Consider the following 24808-nt stretch of genomic DNA (forward strand, 5'->3'; position numbering starts at 1 on the left):
ATTGCCTTAAGGCATTGTGATCGCGCCGTCTCGCCGGCCATGGATGCGGGCTTATTTTCACTCCTGCCAAGACTTCTCCCATGCTGCACCCTCCCTCGGAAATTTCCTACCATGCACCGTTAGGCTCTCCCCCTGGCATACCCCTAACATACACCCCACCCCCGACCCTATTGGTACCAGCTGCGCTGCTGGACCAAACTCCATGCTATCTAACACCCCCTAACATTCACCCCCCACACCTTAATGGGATCAGCTGTGCGGCTGGGCCATAACCCTATCCTGAGGCAAACTCCATCCCACAATGAGCAGCCACTTTACCTTTTGTTTCAACATTGCCCCTTCTCCCCTCTAGAGTGTACGCTCTCATGGGCACGGCCCTCATTACCTTCTGTATCTGTTTGTGCTTGTTGTGCTTTTGTCTTCATGTAGTATTGGGGTATGTGGTACACTCATACGCACACATATATATGTACAGTATGTATATCTTTAGTTACAGGAAGGCCCCGCTTCTCGGCGCCCCGCTTTTCGGCGATCCGCCGATACGGCGGTACCGAGGAGGGGGCCGCCATTGTTGCACATGCGCAGAACGGGCCGGTCCGATGTCGCGCATGCGCAGAACGGCCGGTCCAGGGTCGCGCATGCGCAGAATGAAGGGCTTTGCCGAAGTTGCGCATGCGTAGAACGGCGCATTGCCGGTCTGCGCATGCGCACATAACGAAAATCGCCGGATCCGCTTTCCGACGATTTTCGCTTTGCAGCGGGTCCTTGGAACGGAACCCGCTGCATGACTGGGGCCCTGCTGTATATAGCACCATTAATGTACCTAGTGCTTCACAGCAGTAATACATGCAACATAATAATTTAAAATAACAAATAATACAAATAACATAATGGGCAGAAGTACTTCAGGCATACAAGTAACATTAGGAAAAGGAGTCCCTGCCCCGAAGGGCTTACGTAAGTAGAGATAGCATAGAATGCTCTATTATACACACACACACACACTTTCTCTCTCTCTAGAGAGAGAGAGAGAGAGAGAGAGACAAAGACATGTTATTTTTATTTATTTTTTTAACTTCCACTGCTGCAGAGACTATAACGATTTCCCATAGGCAAATTGCTATATCTGGTCATTTCCTGTAAGTGACTGACAGTAAAAAAAAACCTCCTCTTCCAGATTAATAGATGTACTCTTCATTGCTCATCCGTGCATTTATTCGTGAGCAGATAACAGCCACTGCTCGAAATGAAGCCACCCTAAGAACATTTATTGTAACCAGTCATGTCTTACTGGTTAACATGCAGCACATCTTATTCCTCCTCTTGTATGCTGTGTACGAACACCATGCTAAATAATGATTCGCTGCTCTTATATTGTAATATGGAGCTTCAGCATGCTATTCCATAAATGGAGACTATATTTAATAATGATAACAATAGAAACAGTAATAGTTTGTGCAGTTCTACGCCTTCAGAGTCATTTATAAAGTCATTTCTTGTGTGTGATCCCTATTGCACACTTCAGACACGTAGCTTGGAAAGCCAGCTTTCAAGGGACAGTGAAGAGAAAACTTGGTTAATGGGAGGTAAAGATCTAGGAACAAGTGGCTAGCGATGGAATCAAACCTACAGTTTCTCTCTTCAAGGACATACAGTATCTTAGCCACTATACCACACTTTGGGCTAAGTTCTATAAAGTTCTATAAACTCTAAAGTGGACCTCCGTGGCAAAAAAAGCATCATAGTCAATAGGAACTGTCAGCAGAAATTTGTCAGAACTGTCTCTCAGACTACAGTATATAGAATTTACCCTTTAGTATTTTATACATGCATGTATACTCCATCACTTTTTATAAAATTGCATTATAATGTCAGCCAGTCTGGAACTGGTTATTCTAGTTCCAATTATATTTACATTATTGACCTTGTTAAAATACAGAAGAGAGTGCTTAAGTACATTGTCCATTTTGTTGTTCATCTCTAGCTAATGTCTCCAAGCATCTCCTTGTGAACATCAAAAGCAAGGCAGAGGAACCTAGAGTTAAAGGGATAGCAACTCTTAGGAACAATGTGTACTAATGGCAGTGACATATTTAAGGGATTAAATCTGTGTGATATATGTGTCGGATTTTGATAAAAATGTATCCTGAGTATATTTAATTATTTATTCTACAGCTCATTTTTAACATTCCAAGCTAAGACATGGCAGAGGTTCGATTAGAACTCCCTATTGTCTGATGTTGCTGTGTTTTCAACAAGAGTCTGCACAGGCAAACTTTCAGTGTCTCTCTCACACGGCGGTGCACACCATAGGCTAATAGTTCTTTCCTTCTACGTATGACGGACTTGCAATTGACCTCTTCTAGCTCCATAAGACTAGCACTGCCTGTTATCATTCGGTGGTCTTTGGTCCTATCTGCCATACAGGACGTGCGAAGTGAAGTTCTGCAACGTTTGTTATTTTATTGACCCACTACCATTAGAGGTCAATCACCGTGAATTTCCCTGCGGGGGTGATGTTCCTGTTGTCGCAGGGAATATAAAGGGCAGTTAAACCTTCCTCCTTCCCGTTGTAACCATAACGGGAAGGACTCCAGTGTAAAATTGCTCCGAAGACGTACATGCGTGTGAACCTAGAAGAGCTGGGTACCTGGACTAGGCAATGCGCGGCAAGGATAATTACATGAACTGGTACCCGATGGCGCATCCTGCGGTCTGACATCATACCCTGAATGATTTTGTTTGCAGTGTCCCTTCTCCATTAGCTGTCTGTATCTGTTATTCTGCTGAACCTATACTGAGCTGCATGATCCCTGCCAGCAGCGGCGGATTTCGAATTCCAGCCGCCTCCTTTCTGCCGCCCTCCTCCTTTGCGATTCGCAGTGTCAAATAACGCAGCGGATGTCACCAAAGCGACTTCACAAATTGTCTCGTTTCCATGGTAACACGACATCATTTGACGCAGCGACGCCACAGTGAATTTATATATAAGTGACTTCCCATCAGGCCCGAGAGTGCGGAAAATGTATATAGGGCGGACATTTTTGCCGCCCCCAAATTTTGCCGGCCAAGGCCCCATGACAGGAATTAGAGATGGAGAGTGTTAAACCCAGGAAAAAGCAGGACCAGATGTTTACGGCATTCCAAATTAAAGGTCAATATGTTCCGGTTCCTTAGCTGCTCAAGAATATGACAGAAACAGAATGGGATGCGCCAGGCAAGAAACACATACATTTCGAGTTTACTTCTGAAAAGCGTGCCTCAAGCATGGCTATAGAGTCCCCATGGATGTTACTGCACAGGAAGGATCTTCTGATTCATGGACCAGTACCGTGGGCAGGGTAAAAAAAAAAAAATATCCTCACTTGGCAGTTTGGAGATTGAGCCGGATAGATGAAGAAGGAAGGGATTTCTGAACCAGTCATTAATAAAAGCCAGTAAAGAATGCAGAGTACATGCTAGAATATGGAAACATGTTTAATTGTGGTGTTCTGCACAAGGAATTTTATTAGAAGAAGCAGATGTTCCACAAATGTTAGATTTTCTGGAAGAAGGCAAAGAAAAAGGCTTAAGCCAAGTTTCTTTTGGTGCCCCTGGTGACCATGTCTGCCATTTTTTTTTTTGGGGTGAAGACAGATCCAGCAGCCATATTGTTATGTATTCTTGTCCAGGAGATGTAAGGTATCTTTTAATAGCAATGAACAGGGTTCCTTGGAAACAGGAGCAGCGTGGGTGAACTCCACGGGACCACCCCGGAGCCCTGAAGTCGGGCACAAATATGCCCAGGTGATGCTACGATTTAGGGCGGAGTTAGCCTTAAGGAGCTGGGAGAGAGATCACAGTTAAAATAATAAGCAAGGCCTACAGAGGAGGACTTGACGAGTAACACATTGTGTGCACTGCCGTGTGACGGCGGTCAAGAAATTAGAATTTCGGGAAGTCAAATTCCTGCTTTCTTCCCCTACATTATTTGTATTGTCTCTCTGATAAGCAATTAATAGAAATGGAGTCCAGGGAAACGTGATCAGAAAAAAATCATGCTAAGAAACAAAATCAACCAAAACCAAATGTGTGCAGTTACATTGGTTCCATTTGTTTACTGGAGCTAGTTAAGAGTAGTAATTTCATTACAAAATGTTGCATATACGTCGGTTACCAGAGATTGCACCGTAAAGAGAGAGAGAATTGTGTTTATTTAAATAGCATCCAGCAGTGGGGTTTTATGTTGGACATAAATGACACCACCATGTGCATAATGAGGCTGGAAATGGCACCTTGGCTTCTAGTGACATTTCACAAAGCACTTGACCTTTGCTCTTGTCCATTATGATGTCGCCAGAGCCCTGTGTGCCATTTAAAACATGATTATATACACATGGATTGGTTCTCCATAAGATTCTTCACTGAGGCAGAAATGAGGAAGGTAGATTTTTCATTGTTTCTCTTCTACTAATCTTCAAAACAGAGGCTAGATATCACATGCCTACAGTGTCTTGTGACCTCTTCTCAGAGATCCCTTGCTTACTAACCTGTTCAGTGTGAGAGGAAACTGAAAGTTACAGATGTAGCCACAGACATGATAACAACATGTCCCAGTAGGACTCGGCCACTGAATCCTATGGAGTCTCAGTGATATTCTATGTTGGCACAACATATTGCAATCTATCACACCAGAAAGACCAATTAAGATGGGTACACCCTTATCTAGTGGCACTGAATGGATTGACCATTTATTTGTTGACTTCTATAGACTTAAAGGTGCTGTGCTACATACTAATATATTGGATTTTCCTTCTTTGCTATGTTAAGCATTATTTGATAGTTTAGAGAGGCAGTCCCTTCCAGGGCTATAGTAAACGAAGGACAGTGGCATGTTTACTAAATTAAATACATCTGACTTACCTATCTTTATTTAATATCTTAAGGTGATAAGATTGTTTGACAGTTCTCAATTTTTCCTTTTGATCTTTGTTTGCCTTCATAAGTGAAACCGATAAATATAAGTGTAACCCTCCTTGCTGGCTTCTAGGGAGATTACATCGGGGTGTATTATATGGCTACTCAGCATGGGTTACCATGACTCAGGGGCTGGATTTGGGCGGCTGGGCGATGAGGTAGCAAGGTTGTAGAATAATGAGCGCCATTATCATTTATTCGTGTCCCCATGGACAGGGACCATACACAATATTAATGACGTTGCACTGTATATTGAAGGTGCTTTGACTTTGTTGCTCTAAGTAAATCTGGAAACCCGCCCCCTTGTTGCTTCTGAACCATTATCCCTGTTAATATGATTACTCTAGGTCCCTACAAGAATCCTGTGGTGTATAGACTAATTATTAGAGGCTCAGGCAATAACCTATGCAAGAATGCTGCAGTGATTCTAAGGATCTAGAGGTAACGGTCACAATGCAGTTCTTAGAACATTCACAATACGCCATAAAAAATATCATTTGAAACTAACACTTCTATGAAAGAGGAAGCTCCTGCAGTCATTCATTATAAATGATGAACGATCAAATTAAAATCTGAAACACATTGCAAAGCTGACCCCTTGGGCAGCGAATGGGTTACATTGACTAAATACCAAAATTGTTTTTATGGCCTGTGTTGTACAGGACTGAGTATCTCGAGTCAACATCTGTTTTGCCAGAGATAGGATTAAACTATGACTTCCCTGACACTAGAACAAACAAGACCCTTTTAAATGCACCTTCAAAGACATCCTGTGGCGCTGTCAGGGGGCGTAGTTACGAAGGTAAAGAGTAAATGTATTCAATATTAAGACATCAAGGGATGACCCCTTTTTAGAAGAGCAACGAATAGATATTTGTAACAGTTGGAAAGAGACAGATGCAATAAGGCCAAACCCTTTATGTTTAAGAGGACAGATATTCATTTGTCGCAAACTTAGGACCACACTGGTCCAAATTAGTCTTGTTACATTTGGCAAAGTCGCCTGAAACTATTGATATGAATCACCTTATTCTAAGTATTATAGGAATACAGTTATGAGGTCTTTTATTTAGTCAAATTTAAAAGTCACCAGGAAAGGTGTTTTTCTTTTAAGTCATAAAAATGTCAACCAAGTGGCTGATTGATGACGGGTGGGCTTATGTTGGTTTGAATGGGAGAAGAAGGGTATATAGGTCTTTCCAAGGTATTATGAAATCAGAATTCAACAGAGGTGTGTTTTGGTATCAGACATGTGAATTCTCATCTTTCCTACGCCAGTGACCTCTCTGGGAAGAACCTATTACATGTGGTAATGTGTAGGAAATTCTTATGTTTATTCTTTTAATTGTCTGCATTTATTATAACTGTATGTTCTTGTAATAATCTTTTTTTTCTGTAATCTAAGCACTGTGCTTTTTGTATATTTAAGCGAAACTTTAATAAGTAATACTTTAGGCTCTGTTTGAACTGTTGCACGCTTTGTAGAGAGTAAATGACATTTTCGGAATGTTAAGTGTGTAGTTTTTCTTTAGTAAACAGGGACGAAGACCCGGGCAAATACATAATTTCTTATTTTATCTTTTGCGGTGGTGGCGGATATTATTGTAACAGAGTAAGGGTAATTATTAAATGATTTGTAGTACCTTGCGGAGGAGAAAGGTGAGTTGGCTAGTTTAGCCGTGTGTATTAACCCTGGTTGCATATCTAAGTCACGTGCTCACAAGTGTGCTGTTCGTGACAGGTGGTATATTGCAGCGGATTGAGGGTAGATATTAGTCATTTGAGGGTCCATGTGTGGAAAAAAGTGACTCGGCTAGATAGCGGTGTGTATTAACCCTTGTCCCATTTACAGGTCACATGCTCACAGGTGTGCCGTACGTGACAATATGTTTTGGACAAACTCGGTAGGGCTGCACGTTTAAAAGATGTTATTTTATTTATGTTATATCATGCTGTTGGCCACCACATAGAATTCAGAACAAGCTGAGCAGTAGAAAAATAACTTGTCTCTCTTCTATGTGAAGTAGACCCAGATGAAGAGACAGGCATGCGAAGACTAGGCAGCCATGTACACAGGAAGTTGAGTCATAATCCAGCAAGACGAAAGAGGCGTGGGAGCTTCCTGGAAACTGGTGGGTAAATACCGTAGCACATATACAGGCTCACAGGGGAGGAGGGAAATTCCTTGTCCAAAGAGCTGGCAATCTCTGATGAGATTACATTGACATTTATTGTAGAGAGATAGTGGTTAGTTAAAGTGAACATGTAATTCAATGAAGGCGTAGAGGGATAGTCCCTCAAATATAGTTTCTGAGAAGGACACAAGAAAGCAGAGATCCCGGTATTAGCCACTCTGTTTTTACCCTTTTACATTTCTCTTTCGAACTCGTCTGTATTGAATCATTCTGCAGCATAACATTCTTTTTTTGATAGCCAACCTTGCAGCCATTTAAAAATGTGAACTATGAAGCTCCTAATCTACAATGTTTAGCATTTCCCTCTGACATGTTTCACCCAAATATATTGTATATTAACTTTGATCCCTGGCAGACAGGACAGCACTACGCCTGTGATAACCCGAAAAAACTCCCATTCAGGTCAATTGGGAGTTGCTTCGGGGCTTATTCAATAAGCCCCTATGGCGCAGATCAACAGAGGTCTGTTAACTCAGTGCCAATAATGGGACATTATCAAAATCATTAATGACCCATATTTTCCCTGAGCTAATTATATGCAAAAACACCAGAGTTGTATATCTCATTAGCATGGGCTTAATGCCATGTTAAGTTAGCGCTGCCTCACATTACCTTGAAATAACATGACTCGTGTTAAGTATCTCTTACCTAAAGGTGCCACTACTCCCATCCAGACCCTGAAATATGGAGACAGAGAGAGACAGAGAGAGACGGACTTCTCTAAGACCCAAATGTCAGGGTCTGGAGGGCAGTAGCACTACCTTTAGGTATGACAACTAGCATCTTGATAAATCCCTGCGTGAACTATAACATATCTCTGAACAGGCATTGTTAGTGGGAACACCTCTTTTGTGTATCATTAGTACTAACATCCGTTTTACTTAACGCAATGCAGTTTCCGTTTGAAAACGACACTGCGTTAGTGACCTTCGGAGATGCACGTTAACACTTGGGGGAATGCCATGTTAAGTCAATAATGAAGCTTTGTGGACTTAACTCTTAACTGGTGCATAGGGATATCAAGATTGTCACCAGCTGCATCATTGCAGCGATGATATCCACCATTTCGCTCATTGGCTGCCGCTAGCTGGCTCACCTGTGATAAGGAACTGCGTTTTGCAAGTCAACGTTAAAAAAAGAAAAATGTCTGGGAGGACTGCTGCTTTAGGTCCTGAAAGTGTCTAATGTTGCAGGCTCCCTGGAAGGTGTAAACACCGCGTGTGTGACCATGAGCAGGTCTCTGTTATGTCTAGTGCAGCTACACTAGACTAACGGAGCATTCATTCTTAACCCCATAGCGGCCACAGGGTCTTGCAACACATTGTAATCCGCTCTCTCATGAAAGTGTTTATACGGATCCATGTTAACATGGATAAGAAGCTAAAAGTGACACACTGAGTGCACATTTGCATGTCATTACCCAGAATCCCTGGCTGCAGTGGATGCATTGTATGCTGAGTGATTATGGGAAAAGGCAGGTTTGTGGACATGTCTGAGACGTGAATGTGCTATTAAGTGGTATTTTTATTTCTCTCCGATCTCATGCAAAAGTAGAAGTTGCGTTGGCATACTTGATATCCATGCGTGTACCTTAAATTATACAGTCGCAACAGTGAAGATTGCGTTCTAAGTATTATAGGAATAAAGATATGGGACATCTTATATGTCCAGACAGCTTTTTAAAAGGTTTTATTTTTCCTTAAATCATAAAAATGTCACTGACTGCAGATAGATGAGAGGGGGGTTACGGTTACACTGAGTCGGTGGGCTTATGCTTTATCCAATGCAGGAAATTAAGATATAAGCATGCAATTGATATATTAAAGCAGAAATTCAACATAGAGGAGGTGTGTTTGTCTATTGCACACTTAGATTTCCATATTCTCAACTTCAAGCACTCTGTGAAGGAATCTAAGGATGTCATGCGGTAACATAATTAGATAAACCTATTTTACTCCTTTTTATTGGGTGAAACGGTCTGCATTTATTGTACTGTATGTTTTTGTAATCTTTTTATGTAACCTAAGCACTGTACTACTTTTGTATACTAAATCTAAAATGTAATAGGTAATGCTTTGAGCTCTGATTGAACTTTGCACGTTTTGAAGAGAATGATTATATTTTCAGACACATTTTGCTACAGTAGATTTGTGTGCTAAATACATATTTTGCTTAGTAAACAGGGACCAAGGCCCTAGCAATTACAATTTTCTGTATCCTTGGTGGTGGCAGCGATTAAAGATATATATTGTGACGGATTGAGGGTAGATATTACACATTTGAGGGACCCTGCGGGAGATAAATGTGTTAGCTGGATAGCTGTGTGTATTATCACATATATAAGTCACGTGTTCACAGGTGTGCCGTTTATGACAACTTTTTTTAAGTCCATAATCATGAAGATTTATACCAATAAGGCTTTTAGTTCCAGAATGTCCTTGGTACCAGGATACAATGAACATTCCGGCACCGTCATTGTTAGTGTAGCACTCACTTGGTCCAGATTTCACGTCCGGAACAACAAAGGGAATTCTCTTCTACCGTTCTGATATCGGCCAAGGGTCTCCGAGAGCTGCAGTCACAATACATAGGCGCGTAGAAAAGTCATGATGTTCACTGAACACCATAATGGTCACTAACGTGCCAGCCCTTTAGTGAACATTGTAACCTCACATCACTGCCATTAGTTCGCTTTGGTCCCACTGTATGTTAGATTGCACCTGGAGTTTAATCCTGGGCACAAGGCCCAAGCATTGGATCACTGCTTACAAATCATGATCAGCAGTTTTTTACTTTTTGATTACTTGTAGGCAGAGGAGATATTTTGGACTTCAAGCTTGCTCCACTTTCAGAGAAGATGTTTATAGATATATATGTACACATGTATATTGTCAGCGACTTTCATTAGTGCTTTGAGGAGAATTTAGTGAGTGGTTAATAAATACGTGTCCCTTAAAGAAACAGCGTCTTCTGTTCGATCCGTTTTATATAGTTGAACAATTAAGTAGCCCTTCAGATGTCCAAGTGGCGTGTTTTTTCTGTGTCATGTTTCTCCAAAGAACTCAAATACCTAAGGCAGTGTTTCTAACACCATCCCTGTACCCATCATTGCCCCCTGTTCAATAAGGTAGGAAGTTAGGTAGGATATTGTTAACGATACATGAACTTCCACTTAAGTGAATAGAAATGAATGCGCCATTAACTACCTGTCCCTGCAGGTGGGATAGTGTCTTATAAATTAGTCACTGCAACATGCTCTTTAGTAATATGAGCCTTTAACAAGCCCCAGAGACGGGCATTCTGTGTTATATATTCCATGGTGTGTTGTGCTCTTGATGGAAATATTTTACATGGCTGAGTGCTTTAACTGTACTTTAACTTCATACATGCAAATGCATTTTCAGTTGTGTGAACAAAGAATTTTATATAAACGATCAGGGAAAATATAATCAATAGTTTTCTGAGGTGAATGTTTGTACATAGCTACCTTTTCCATGTCCTATGCTGCCCCACTGCACTGTATGTGTCCTGGGAATGTCTGATTGTCTTTGCAGCTAATCCTTTTGACATTTCCTCCGGGGTATACTAGTGTCAGGATGGCACAATTAATGCTGCTAAGAGTATCTCCACTGCAACGAAATGTAGTGTATTCCCTCACTATGAATGAGATAAAAAGGCTATTTTATTCATTATTGCCCTGCCAAAGGATTCTGGCTAGGTTCCAACACACATTACGACCTAGTCGGAGAGTCCGTCCACACAATCGTCTATTGATATTTTTGGTTTGTTTATTTGTTGGGGTTTTTTTTTTTTTTATCTCCTTAAATTTTAATATCTGCTATATTTTGTATTATTTTTACTTTGTATAGTGCCCAGCAATATACAACATTCCTCTGCAGAGAAGGGGTGTGTTGTATTTTAGTTGAAAGTACACAATGATATGCATACCTCTATTCGTGCAAGGCCTGGTGCTAGGTCTACATCTCCTCGGTCCACCCAAGCATCATTTTTGTTTATATGCTGGTGTTTGCTGTGATGAGATGAAGTTGTGGCGAGTAGCAATTGTGGTGCTAATTCTGAATATGTTGGGCTGTGAATCTATACCTCTGCTACTGGGACACTATAAAGCCCCCATACCTCCCAAAACTGGCCCTACCACCTTCTTCCACATTACTGTTGGTAGTACTATCAATCACCCAGTAGTCCAAGCACGCTGCCTAGGGGGTCACATTCCCCTCTCACATTCAAAACATTTCTAAAACCTGTTGTTTTTCCCCCCGCAATATTACAAAGATACGCCCTTTCCTCTGTTGCTCGACTGCTAAAACTCTGACTTAGGCCCTCATTCTCTCCCGTCTCGATTAGTGCAACCTTCTGCTGTACGGCCTTCCTTCCTCTCACCTGTCTCCCCTACAATCTATCCTAAACGCTGCTGTCAGAATCACTTTACTCTTTCCTAAATCTGTCTCAGTGTCTCCCCTGCTGAAATCACTCTCCTGGCTTCCTATAAAATCCTGAATCTCGCACTCAATTCTCCTTCTCACTTTTAAAGCTTTACACTCTTCTGCTCCCCTGCCAAATTTTAGCCCTAATTTCTCGTTGTGCACCATCCCGACTCTTGCATTCTGCTCAAGGATGTCTTCTCTCTACCCCCTTTGTATCTAAAGCCTTAAACCTTTTTCACTGACTGCCCCACGCCTCTGGAATGCCTTTCCCCTCAGTACCCGACTAGCACCCTCTCTATCCACCTTTAAGACCCACCTTAAGACCCACTTGCTTAAAGAAGCATATAAGTAGCATAGTGGCTAATAATATACACATGATACATAAAACTTGGCCCCTTGCAGACGCACTTACCAGAACTCCCTCCTACTGTCTCTGTACGTTCTCCCTACCTACCTATTAGATTGTAAGCTCCTCGGAGCAGGGATTCATCTTCCGAAATGTTACTTTTATGTCTGAAGCCCTTATTCCCATGATCTGTTATTTGTATTATTTGTTATTTATATGATTGTCACGTGTATTACAACTGTGAAGCGCTATGTACATTAATGGCGCTATATAAATAAAGACATACATACATTCATTCTTTTTCTTCCCACTGAAAAATAGACCAACCTTAATTATGCTGCCAGGAGATCCACCACGGAGGTGGCAGTATGAATGATTCTCAAGTACAATTGTAATGCACTTTGAAATCAGATGACAGATAACTCTGTGGTATTGCTAAGCACTTAGAATTAATGCTTTCTCCATTCTCTCTTGCAGATATATGTTGGCTAAAGCAGGAAAACGAAAGTTTGACGAGCATGAAGATGGGCTGGAAGGCAAAGTGGTGTCTCCGACAGACGGTCCATCTAAGGTGTCCTACACCTTACAGCGCCAGACTATCTTCAACATTTCCCTTATGAAACTCTACAACCACAGGCCATTGACGGAGCCAAGCTTGCAAAAAACAGTTTTAATTAATAACATGTTGAGGCGAATCCAAGAGGAGCTGAAACAAGAAGGTAGTCTGAGGCCTGTGTTCATCAGCACTTCACAGTCTACTGACCCTCTTGGTGACACCTATCGGGAGGCTCAGCCTGCATTCAGCCATCTCGTCTCCCAGCCCCTTCAACCCACTGACTTAGTAAGCACTACACCACTAGAGTCTTGTCTCACCCCGGCCTCATTGCTTGAGGATGACACATTTTGCACTTCCCAGACAGTCCAGCAGAATGGTCCTAGCATCAAACTAGCACCACCTCCTCCTCCGCCACCTGTCCAGCCAGTAAAGGACAGTTTCTCCTCAGCCTTGGATGAAATTGAGGAGCTTTGTCCAACGTCTACCTCCACAGAGTCAGCTGCAAAAGCAGCAGCACATCTTAAGGATGACCCTGTTGCATCTGGCACACCGAAGCCTGAGGGAACACAACAGAACAGAACAAGTGAGCCAAAACTACTAGATTCGCTTCCTGGGAATTTCGAGTTAACAACATCCACCGGCTTTCTTACCGACTTGACCTTGGATGACATCCTGTTTTCTGACATTGACACGTCCATGTACGATTTTGACCCTTGCACATCTAATGCTGGAACAGCCTCTAAAATGGCGCCAGACGAAATCCTGAAAACATTATCTCCCTATAGCAGCCAACCAGTAACCCCAAATCAGCCTTTTAAAATGGACCTTACAGAATTAGACCACATCATGGAGGTTCTGGTTGGGTCCTAAAACAAAGTGACTTTATTTTACAGAGTCCTCACCCCCACAGATTCACAACACTGTGCATGCATACTCTCTCTTGCCTTTGAAGAAAAACAAAAAGGATCATGATAAATATTGCATTACGCTGTATTGGAGTGCCTTCTGTATGACCACATTGGAGATATTTTATAAGTGGTTCTCCAAGGAAGATCTTACCACAGTCCACTGAAGACTACATCTTACAAACAATACAATAACAATGAAGATATAAGTTGAAGTTGTATATGTTAAGCACAAGAATTATGTTGGGGAACGCTGTAAATTGCATGTGCATAATTGTCTATTTTTTCAATAAGTTTTATTGTAAGAGGTACATTTTATTATTTAGATAATCAGAGCCCCCTTTTTTTGGCATTTTAGCCCTTTTTAGGTTGAAAATAGAAAAAAAATTGGAGGCATTAATTACTGCTTTTACAGTAAGAATTGCATATACATGGCTGCTTAGAAATCGCTGCCCAAATGTTTTTATATTTTTGTACAGATTCTGCCATTTATGATATTTTTTTCTAAAAAAAAAAAAAAAAAAAAACAGACAAAAAAAACCCAGTGGTGTTTATACACGCACACAAAATAGTTATTTTGATAGGATTTACGTATGTGTAGTTCCTCCATAGTTGTAATGTGCGAGAGATGCTTGTGCTTTAATACACCATTGAAATGGCTTTCGGTCTATGGTGCAAAGAAGAAGTTAGATCAGAGAGCCTGCTATGAACTTCCGTAAGAGGACACAAAGACGGCTTTGACCCATGTGCTGCCAGAGAGGGTCAATCCATTGCGGACCGCCTCTGTCAGCGAAAAGGGTTAAGAAATGGCCAAGAATTCTTTTGCCACCCTAATGGAAAGTATTTATTCCTGGTTCAAACGTATTTCTTCTCTACCTTTTTAAATGGCAGCACGGCCTGCAACATATTTCATATGCAATGCTTTAAACAACCTCCTGCCTATTCGTACCTCTGCTATTGGACTTACAGATAGGCTCTAGGTTCTGCACCTGGGCTAAACCTCTTTTAAATAGCCGATTTATCCAGAAACTTTATTTTAATCATCGTTTTCACCACTCAGTGTTTTAAAGATCAAATTTGGATCAGTTGTCTTAAAACTGAAGATCACTTACAATACAGTAGTTCGAGATGCATTACTGAAGGTTAAATCCCTTACACTTACTTTTATGTGTTACACACCCAATGACTAAAACCTGTCTATTTATAAGGTTTGGGTGTGTGAGAAAGTCAAACAGTCTTCGTGTTCACAGTATTTTCTAGCCGCAGTATATATAAATGGGCGATCGTTTCCAATTCTCTCAGCTGTTGACCCCGGCCTGTAACATTCTTCTCTCACTTTTCATGATGCCACTATTCCATTTGGTTACAATCCCGTATTGTTCAAATAATGAAAACCTTAATCGTTTTTGATGGCACGTAGTATTTATTTTTGTCAGAACGTATTCTGTTAACTGCTATAAAACAGATCAGGGAGTGCAGAAAATCCACATATACAATCAGACAACTATTTTGCCAGAATTGAGTACAGTACTTCCATTACATTTACAGGGACTTCTCTCCCTGCTCATACTGGTATCAACCAAGATTGTTTGATGGTTTCCAAAAACTGAAGGGTTTTAGTTTAGTGCAGGCTCAAAATACCATTAATCCTTTGGCTGCCTGGGATGTGTTGAGTGCCCCACTGTCAGCGATGGGGTTAAGAGAAGCTCAGAGATTCAGTGTTGGGACTTCAGTTTTTAGTGAACTCTTTTTAATAGTCTGTGAAGCAGTCTTCCCCATGCTGGAGAGCAGCTCAGTTGCATTCAAATGAATGCATAGATACTGACCTCCTAGGACAGCAAACAGTGATATATATATATATATATAACAGTGTTCGACAAACCTATACATTTGCAGGCCCCGGGCAAGTGGATTTAACATCATGGCGAGCTCCTATTGGCCCAAGCAGCACGTGTGGTACTAGGTGTCGAGTAGATTTTTTTGTTCGGCGAGTAGATTTTTTGGTGATTTGTCGACCACTGTATATATATATATAGGCTCTGCATCTAAATATGGCATCTGAATGGAATAGTGCTACATTTTATCAGAGATATCCCATTGAAGTCTATGAGTCGCTAATGTTAGACATCACTGAGAAGATAATGTCTGTGGAATGGGACTTATTAGTCTCTAGCATGATGGCTTCACAGCCTATTGAATAAGAGGCCTGGGTATATCATAAGCAGCCCTGTGATTGAGGTAGTAATGTGTGTGGCGGCCAGAGGCGTGCGCTCATTTTACTCTGAATAATTGGCAGTGCTGCTTATTAAAAGCGCACTAGCATAGCTAGTACTTATGCTGTAATTGTCCCTGTAAACACACAATAGCATTGTTTCTCCTTGCCGTTATTGTACTGCAGTAGCAGTACCCCGTTGCAGCCCAGAGCAGCCTCAAAACCTCTCTGGCAGCAAAAAGGTTAACACTGCCATGCGGTTCCAGAAACAGCCAGCGGTTTTCCGGAGCCTTTAATTGGATGCCTGATGCAGTGTTCTGCGGTACACTACTTCTTAAGCCACATTGTTTTTAGGGTGTTCAGGCTTTGGAAACCAGCATCTCAGTGGGGCCTGCTGTGGCTTCAGAAATAAAGATACGAGGAGCAGTTGGCACAAAGCAGAGTCAACAACTATTCCCCCTCCCCCCTGCTTTTCTTTTTAACCATACTTTTCCTAATAGGGGTTAATCTATCAGTGGTCCCTGCTGAACAACCCCTGTGTATTCTGCCAGCGTACACAGCATTGCCATATTATTTCACCCCGGTCACACACCCAGTCGTGGCTATCACCGTCTTTTCATTTTCACTAACATACTATGTTTTCATTACCAGAAACACGTACGAAAGAAACCATGTATTTCACTTAATTCAATGTATAACCTGTGGCTGGTGCAGCTGTCAATGTGTTGGTACTGTGAATCGGAGTAACCCATTCCTTTTTACTACGAAACCTACAATGATCCTTCTTGGTTAAATCCATATTTTACTCCTTTTGCTACATGATGCTTTTAAAAAAAAATAACAACGTCCAATTAAGCTTTCTCTCGTTATCTAACGGAATATGATGTCATGCAACCAAGTAACTGTACCACTAATTTCTTATTCTTTGACCAGGGGGCATATGCAATATTCGTACTATTATTATTATTATTAGTTACCCTTTCTTGAATCATGTCTTCTCACCATGTTTCCACCTGTTCATTAGATGCAGGCTCCCCCAGCACTGAAGGAGCTACATCTCTAGTATTCATGCAGTAAAGTCCATCTCTTGTCTGCATTGCATGGACTTATCTCTTACTGTTTTTTATTCTTTGTCTCAGCTGCAGTAACTTTAATATTACATAGGGACGCCTTCACACCACCACGTTTTCGTGCATGTCCCTTTCCAGTGTGACAGAGTCCGCACTGCGCCAAGATAATGTGGCTTTGTTTTGGTGTATATTTAATGTAAAGTTGCATTCACTCTTCTTAAACGTTATGCTAAATCACTTTAACCAATTCTTCCCAATCCATCACTGCCGGTCCTATTTATGTAATGAGTCTGGAGTTCTATTATATTTCATTTTAAACTTTGCCCCCAAACCAATAAAGAGGCAGCTCTATACTGTAAAAAAAAAAGGGGGGGGAGGATTTAAGCGGGAGAGAAGTAAAATATAATTGAAACGGCCATCTTAACTGTGACCCACAGAAATTTAGATTTCTCCCCCCTATCCCCTCCCCCCAGTACTTTTAGGGGAAATTAAAGCAGTTCTACTACAATAACAAACAACTGGTATTTACAAAGCATTTCATTGAAATGTTGCTTCCAGCGCATTTAAGAGTGAATGTACCTTTACAAATGTTTCTTAGCTTTCTGAATGGTACTTTTAGCTGTTGAACTGCAGGTTGCAACCTACCTTGTTGGAAATGCGTATGGCTTCTTTAGGAATTACTTTTACTTTTATATTAATTTATTTAAGAAATGTTAAATTATGTTTATGTCATTTGGCAATGTCAAGCGATTTCTGCTCATTTCTTGCCACTGATCAGATTGGGACAGTCTATAATAAGAAGGCACTTTAAGATAAAGGCCACCTCCCCATTTCCCTTTGAGAGGAGCCTGCCATGCATTACGTAGCACGGTCGTCTGGCAGGGAAGGTGTTGGTGTGTTAAAATATAAGTGATTATATTTCTGTGTGCGGGAAAATGTGAATTCATTCATTTACTTATAATTTAGTGGCTGAAACCATATAGTTCCTTGAAGTTCTTTATTTTTATATATATATATATATATATATATATATATATATATATATATATGTATGTACAGGAAAACAAAAATTGTGGGGATTCTATAAAGAAAGGCTACACCCTCAAAATGTCGAAATATGTAATTATATAATTAAGGATATATATATATATATATATAAAATGTGTTAAGATGGATCACCTAGGGAGGATATGTAAAATGAAACTATTAAAAGATCCTTATTTTGGAAGGCAGGAGGTAGCCATTTTGAATTTGTGATGCCATTGTTGACATAGTAAGTAGGGCCCAAAATCTTTGAAAGTGTTTCCCAGTGTTGGAGAAGGGTTCATCTTCATTAAAATGTATGTGTGGGACTATAATCTTCTCCAGCACTGAGAAGCAGCATTCAAGCATTTTTAGTACGGGCTTAATGGAAAACTCATGTACACCTGTTAGAGACTTCCAGTGTTAGCAGTAACATCATGAAATCCAAAATGGCTTCTTCATGACCCCTTAAAACAAATGAAGAAAACCTCATTTATTTTATGTTGTGTTATATTTCACCCTTCATATATATTTAAATATGTATTTAATTTTTCTTATATTTTAGCTTTTTTTTAATCCTTTATTTTGAGCAACTAAAAATGGACAGAATATTATATATATAAAACAAAATTGAGGCAGGTTTAAATTAATATATCGTGTAGTACCTAGAATGTCAACGCGGTAACCTCACGTGGTTTTGAGGCTTCATATTAAACTGGCATAGGGCAGCATGTCATGGACAAAATGTCTATCCACTTACACATGTACACGTTTCACACCTTCTGCAATGGGGAACTGTTGCTGGCTACATCAGCTGCAAAGGGTTCAAATAAAACAAATACATTGAGTATGAAACAAAATTATATATATGACATAGTATTTATTTCTAGCTAAATATATATTATTGTGTATGCAGCTCTTAGGCATTAATTAAAATACAATTTAAATATGGCAAATCCGCCTTTTACATCATTTTCTGAAATGCTTTTACTGTTTAGAAAAATCCTTACAGAAAAAAGTGAATTTTACAAATATGCTTTTATCACAAGCCATATTGTGGTAGTCTCCAATAGTCTTCTAAATTGGAAACAAGTATGCAAAATAATATTAGGGCGTTTCAAAGAGTGGTTTTATAGCCCTAGGAATTATTGCTGCATTTGTTCCTGGGTTTCTGAGGCGCTTTCGTGGAAAGCGGTGTAGACAGCAACAGGGGTATTTGTTAATATATGCTTTAAACTGGAGTACTGTATGATTGCAGTGTACCAGGCCCAAGAGTGAGAAGTGATAAAAACATAACTTTAAATTCTCAAATGGTTGTGAAACGCATTATGACAGTAAACATTGCACTTTACCCAGAATACACCACTTCTATATCAGTTATGGGACAAAACAGAAAAGTCGCTTCTGAAAACGTTTTTATTACTAAGAAATACGTGTGTTGAGACACAGTCGAGAGCGATTCTTTTATGGTTTTTAACACATTTACAACTGACGCAGTTTTAACTTAAATATAAATGATACTGCTCACTTGTGTAAATCATGCCAACACCTCTGCACATGGCCACAATACTACGGTGTTGTATAAGTAGGTTCCTAGCATTCGGCTGAGGTGATTACTCGGTCACACTTTGGTGGGCCTCTTGTGTGATACTTTATCCATACACTACATAATAAATTACCTCAGATTTGAAGTGTAGCCTATTATTACACAGTACTGTGTTAAAGGATGACACACAAATTCTTTGCAAGTATGACCAACATATCACAGATTCAAGATGGCTACCTCCCAATTCTAGGGCAGAACTTAATGGATATCACTATGATTTTATTCTATATTAATTTATTTTATTTTTTTTGCCTTCAATTTATCTCTCATTTTGTTAATACGTTGAAGCGACATTTTGAGAAAGGGTGTTGCCAACTCACTCAACGAATCCAGAATACATTTGCAAAACAATGCACTTGTGAGGGTCGGCTGAAGATGAGCAGACAAAATAGGACTCCTTCAAGGAATGTTATCACACACGGCCTAAGATGCATATTTATAGACACTGGTGTGCAATTAAATGACAAGAACTGAGCAGAATCAATGAGCTTTGATTTTGAAGTGATTTTTTTTTTTTTCATAAGTTATTTATTCCAGTTTTTTTTCTTTGTAAATATATTTATTTTATTGTGAAGCTAACATCTGGATTGTAACATGTACAGAATGTATGGTAGGAATGTACCCCGTTTAGGAATGTACGTCCATAAAAAAAAAAGTGGGAATGGGAGGCAACTAAAATGGCTGCCTTACCCTTAATAGATGCACAGTTCACACAATTGGTTTTTGCTTGGTTTTCCAGTATTGTAAAATGATTATATATATATATATATATATTATATATATATATTTTAAAAAAAAATATATATATATATATATATATAATATATATATATTGAATCTGGCCTTCAACCCTTTTGCTAACAGATGGGCCAGGAATGCATTGATATTTATATTATGATTATTATTATGCTTCATTTATATGGCGCCAACATATCCTGCCGCGCAGTACATATAACAAAAAGAGTGCACACAAATTAAGAAAACCCGAGAATAGTAAGGAGTTCCCTGCCCCAAGGAGATTACAACATAAAATGTGTATGTATGTGTGTGTATAAATATATATATATATATATATACACACACTTTTGTTTCGATTGAAATTCATCCTGGATTACTTAGCAATTGTTAACCACATTTCTGGATAATGTCAGGCATTTCTTTATTAATCTTAAATGACCGGTTCCATCAATTACATATTCACCAAAGATTCCTCGAGGATCGAAGATTTAAAACAGACCAGGAATACGTGAATGGGCAGTAGTGTAGAAAGTTTTAGGGCACTCGCACAGTATCCACGATTTCAATGAAAAAAAGAAGGGGTATCCAGGAACTAAAAAAGGCTTTATTGGAACATAAGTGAAAGGTGTTCAATAGGGAACAGTCCTCCCACGCAAGTGTTGCGCTTTCTCAAAGAGTCACACATCACCACCGCGATGTCACTTATGTCCTTGGTCGGAGCTTAGCCGCTGTGCAATACGCTCCAGGACAGTGATCTGGCCCGACGGACTTTACACTGACCCTCCCCCCGATCCACACATACCGAGCCAGGCTACCAGAGCGCATGACAGCGTTTTTCCACACAGGAATAAGGCCAAGTTCAGGGTGGCTGCTCCGGACCGTGCGCGCCTCCCCCGCGTGCTCCTGCAGCCCGGCGATCTGTGCCCAGGCTGCAGGAGTTGGGGCGTGGCGAACGTGTCACGGAGCTGGTTCGCTGAACCAGCTCACGTGACGCGACTGCTGCCCCAAATATCATTTCAGGTTGTAGCGGCAAAATGTAACAGCGTCAACACTGCACTTTGCCGCCGGTGGAGTTTTCAGTTTGAACACTCCCACCAAACAACCGAAATTGCAAAGGACGTGCGCACACGTCGCGTAGCAGCCACCCTGAACTCGGCCTAAGTGAACAACTTTTGTTTCACTGCTTCGTCTCTTTGTGCTAGCATATCATATTGTGTGTGTATATATATATATATATATATATATATATATTTATTTTTTTTAAACTTTTTTTAAAACATTTTCACCACCTCTTAAACATGGCCACTATTGTAAAACGTTCTGAAAACTTATTGGAATTCAGCCCCTATTCCTAGGGACTCCCATCAAATTCTATAGTTAAGTCTCTGTTCCTAACCTGCCTATTAAGAATTTGCATGATTACATTACATGGTCAGTTGTACATGCTGTTAAACCGTTCAGAGTTAGGTTTTCTAAAGTTCACAGTTACGTTATTAAACAAACGATCAGAAAAGTGTTACTAATAATGGAGGGGAAAGTGTTACATGGCTGAATGCTTTATGATTAGAAATCCATTGTATGGGGGGATAGTAGGGCTGCATATTCAATGCTCCTTTTTCCTAACCTATTACTAGGATTAAGGTTATTAGAAACATATAGCCAGCCATTTATCTAAAAATTGTAATGGGATTGCAACTTTACCTTTTTGCTTTTTCCACGGCATGGGACAAGCTGTGTATTGCACGCCAGATATAAACGGGACTTGTAGCAAACGTAACTCCTGAAGTGGCACACCTGTTTGTACAACAGGGGTCAAAACCAAGGCCATACATTGCTATTGGATGACATAACTACATAACCAACATCATCTCCAAATGTATTATCGCACCGCATCTCACCCCCTTGTGTGCCAGGGACCTGGAGCATGTATGGCAATAAGTGACAATGGTGATCCATCAATTGGATTCTCTAAACTTCTGATGTTTAAAAACTCTGGTTGTATTAAGGGGATAGTTCCCTCCATCGCTACCTTGGGAAGGCGTAACTCACTGCTCTGTCGCTGCAGTCTAATTCCACCCAGCTGATGGGATAACATGCATGCATTTCTCTCCTTTATGAACAAAATTGCTACCCAAAGAGTACATTTTTATTTGCACTGCGGTGCATTAACTTCAAATATACAGTAAACAAGGGAACACACAGATTGTAAGAAGACCTGACTTATGCAAAAAAAAAGATTGACTTTCACCTCACTTTGAATACTGGAAGACTAAACATTTTGGTTCACAACTAATGTCAATTAAAGGTGTTTGACAGAAAAAGTTGTAAATTGTATGAATTGTGCAGTGCATGGTTGAAGAAGGTTTGTTATTGTCTAAACGAAGGCTGTATTTTCCTCCTACAGACCTTAGAGCTGTGCCTTTTCTATGCAATATTACAGACACGTCTGATACCAGATTACTGTATTCACTTCTAGGTATGGGCTGTAATCAGAACAATTGGACATATGTACATGGGAATGAGCAGTCTTTTTGTAGTTTTATATTATACAATAAACATTTAAAAGAAACATTTGTATTGATATTCATGTTATAGCGTTGTTATTTTTTTTTTAATGACTTGTTTGAGCCCTCCTAAAAGGTGTTCTCGCACAAACTGTAAAAGAAAACAAAATAGGATTTTTTTTAAATCTCAGATTGCTCCTTTAAGTAGTTTAAGCAGGTTTTTTTTATTTTTATGAAACACCCCTATTTCCCCGCCCCCTAAGGCTGAGGCCATGGTACCGCACGCGAGCGAACAGACTGCCTTAAGGCAGTGTTCGCGTCCATAGGGAAATCCATTCCAACGGATTTCTTGGCGCGACAGGCCGGTCACGTGAGCGGTTCGCCCAATGAGGGCGAACCAGCTCTGTGACATCACTGGCACGCTCTTAGACACGCCCAAGGACAGCGCGCGTACCATGGCCAAAAATTTCACCCTGGCAGACTTAACCTTTATTAACAGCAGTCATATTTGCCCCTACCGTCACCTCCCCCCAACACATACAGTACAGATAATAGCTCATTTGCCCATTATTAAATCAAAATTAGCCAGGCAACATAAATAAAGTAAATAACCCTTTCTACTTACCCCTGCCATAATGAAGGGCGTACTCGTCAGCATACTGCAGGGCTATGTCCTCCGTTGCCAGAAAGAATACAATAAATAATACAATCTAATGGCCTCTAACCCCTTAATCACTGTAGCGCTTAACCGCTATAGTAATTAAGGGGTTAACCCCTGTCCCCCACTAGTCACCTGGGAGGCCTAACCACCCACCCCAGACCCACTATACCCACCCATCCATTGTATCCATTGATTGGCATAGTGGTACATCACACCCATATATTATGGGCCACTATAACACTCAATGGTAACCCTAAAAAACGCATGAAGGCTAAAATTCAGTAATCAAACACAAGCACCTAAATAACACAATTCAATAAATAAAAACACTAGCCAACCAATTAATGAATTGTTTAGTTGGTTACTGCTTTTATTTATTTAATTTCAACCAGTAGCCAACAAATCAATTAATTATTAAAACCACTATCCAGCACATCACTTAAAATTAGGAGCCAACACAAGAAATCATGAATTAAAAACGTTAATCAGTGGGAAAAAAACCAATACAAAACAAGCCAGCAAAATGAGAAACAATGACATCCACAGACAGCGCCGCCAACAGAAATCATGGGGCCCGGGACAAATGAAAGGAGCAGGGCCCCCCCACCCCCCACCCATAACGCACCGACCATGAAAAAAAAATTTGGGCGCAAAACTTTTACTTAACCACCCAATACATATAAAAAATACACCCCAAATACAAATCAGACTTACCTTGTGGATGGGGGGCCGGTGGCTGCAACTGGAAGGGGAAGCCAGTGGTTGCTACTGTGGGGGGGGGCACCTGTGGCTGCTACTGGGGGTGCACCGGTGGCTGCTACTGGGGGGGGGAAATCGGTGGCTGCTAGTGGGGGGGGGGGGTGCTAGTGGCTGCAGGATGGCTGGGGGAGGAGGAACGGCGGCTAGGGTTGCCAGGTGGCTTGTCCAAAAATACTGGACACAATGCTAAAATATGCGAGACACCCCCAATACATATAACAAAATACCCCAAACCCCCCCCCCCATTTTCTCTCACCCCCACCAGTCTCTTCCTTCTCTCCCCACCCCCAGTTTCACTCCTTTCCTCCCCCCATTTTCTCCCTTCCGTCCCCATCCTCTCCCTTCCGTCCCCATTCTCTCCCTTCCCTCCCCTCATTCTCTCCCTATCCCCCCATTCTCTCTCTTCCTCCGCTCCTTCATTTTCTCTCAATCCCCTCTTCTATTCTCTCTCTCCCCCGTCCATTCTCTCTCCACCATCCTCCATTCTCTCTAATACCCCATTCTCTCTCTGACCTGCACAGACACACAGCCACTGACCTGTGTAGACACTCACACAGCCACTGATCTGCACAGACAGACCTGCACAGCAACGGACCCGCACAGCCACTGACACAGACCCTGCACAGACACAGACCCTGACCCTGCTCAGACACTGACCCTGCACAGACACTGACACTGCACAGACACACACAGACCCTGCACAGACACAGACCCTGCACAGACACTGACCCTGCACAGACACAGACCCTGCACAGACACACACAGACCCTGCACAGACACAGACACTGCACAGACACTGACACTGCACAGACACTGACACTGCACAGACACT

General features: G+C 41.0%; 1 protein-coding gene across 2 annotated transcripts in view; it reads left to right on the forward strand.

Moving 5' to 3' along the window:
- SERTAD2 (SERTA domain containing 2) overlaps positions 1–22621 on the forward strand; it is an 84006-nt gene extending 61385 nt beyond the window's left edge. The window contains exons 2-3 of one of the 2 annotated variants that reach the window (XM_075596120.1): positions 6981–7088; positions 12420–22621. In XM_075596120.1, coding sequence (XP_075452235.1) covers positions 12424–13368 — 945 coding nt within the window. In that variant the 5' untranslated portion in view covers positions 6981–7088; positions 12420–12423 and the 3' untranslated portion in view covers positions 13369–22621. The remainder of the gene's footprint in view (positions 1–6980; positions 7089–12419) is intronic. The other variant, XM_075596119.1, reaches the window with a different exon arrangement.
- Positions 22622–24808: the final 2187 nt, after the last annotated feature.

The sequence above is a fragment of the Ascaphus truei genome, chromosome 4, assembly GCF_040206685.1.
Source record: "Ascaphus truei isolate aAscTru1 chromosome 4, aAscTru1.hap1, whole genome shotgun sequence".
Lineage (NCBI taxonomy): Eukaryota > Metazoa > Chordata > Amphibia > Anura > Ascaphidae > Ascaphus > Ascaphus truei.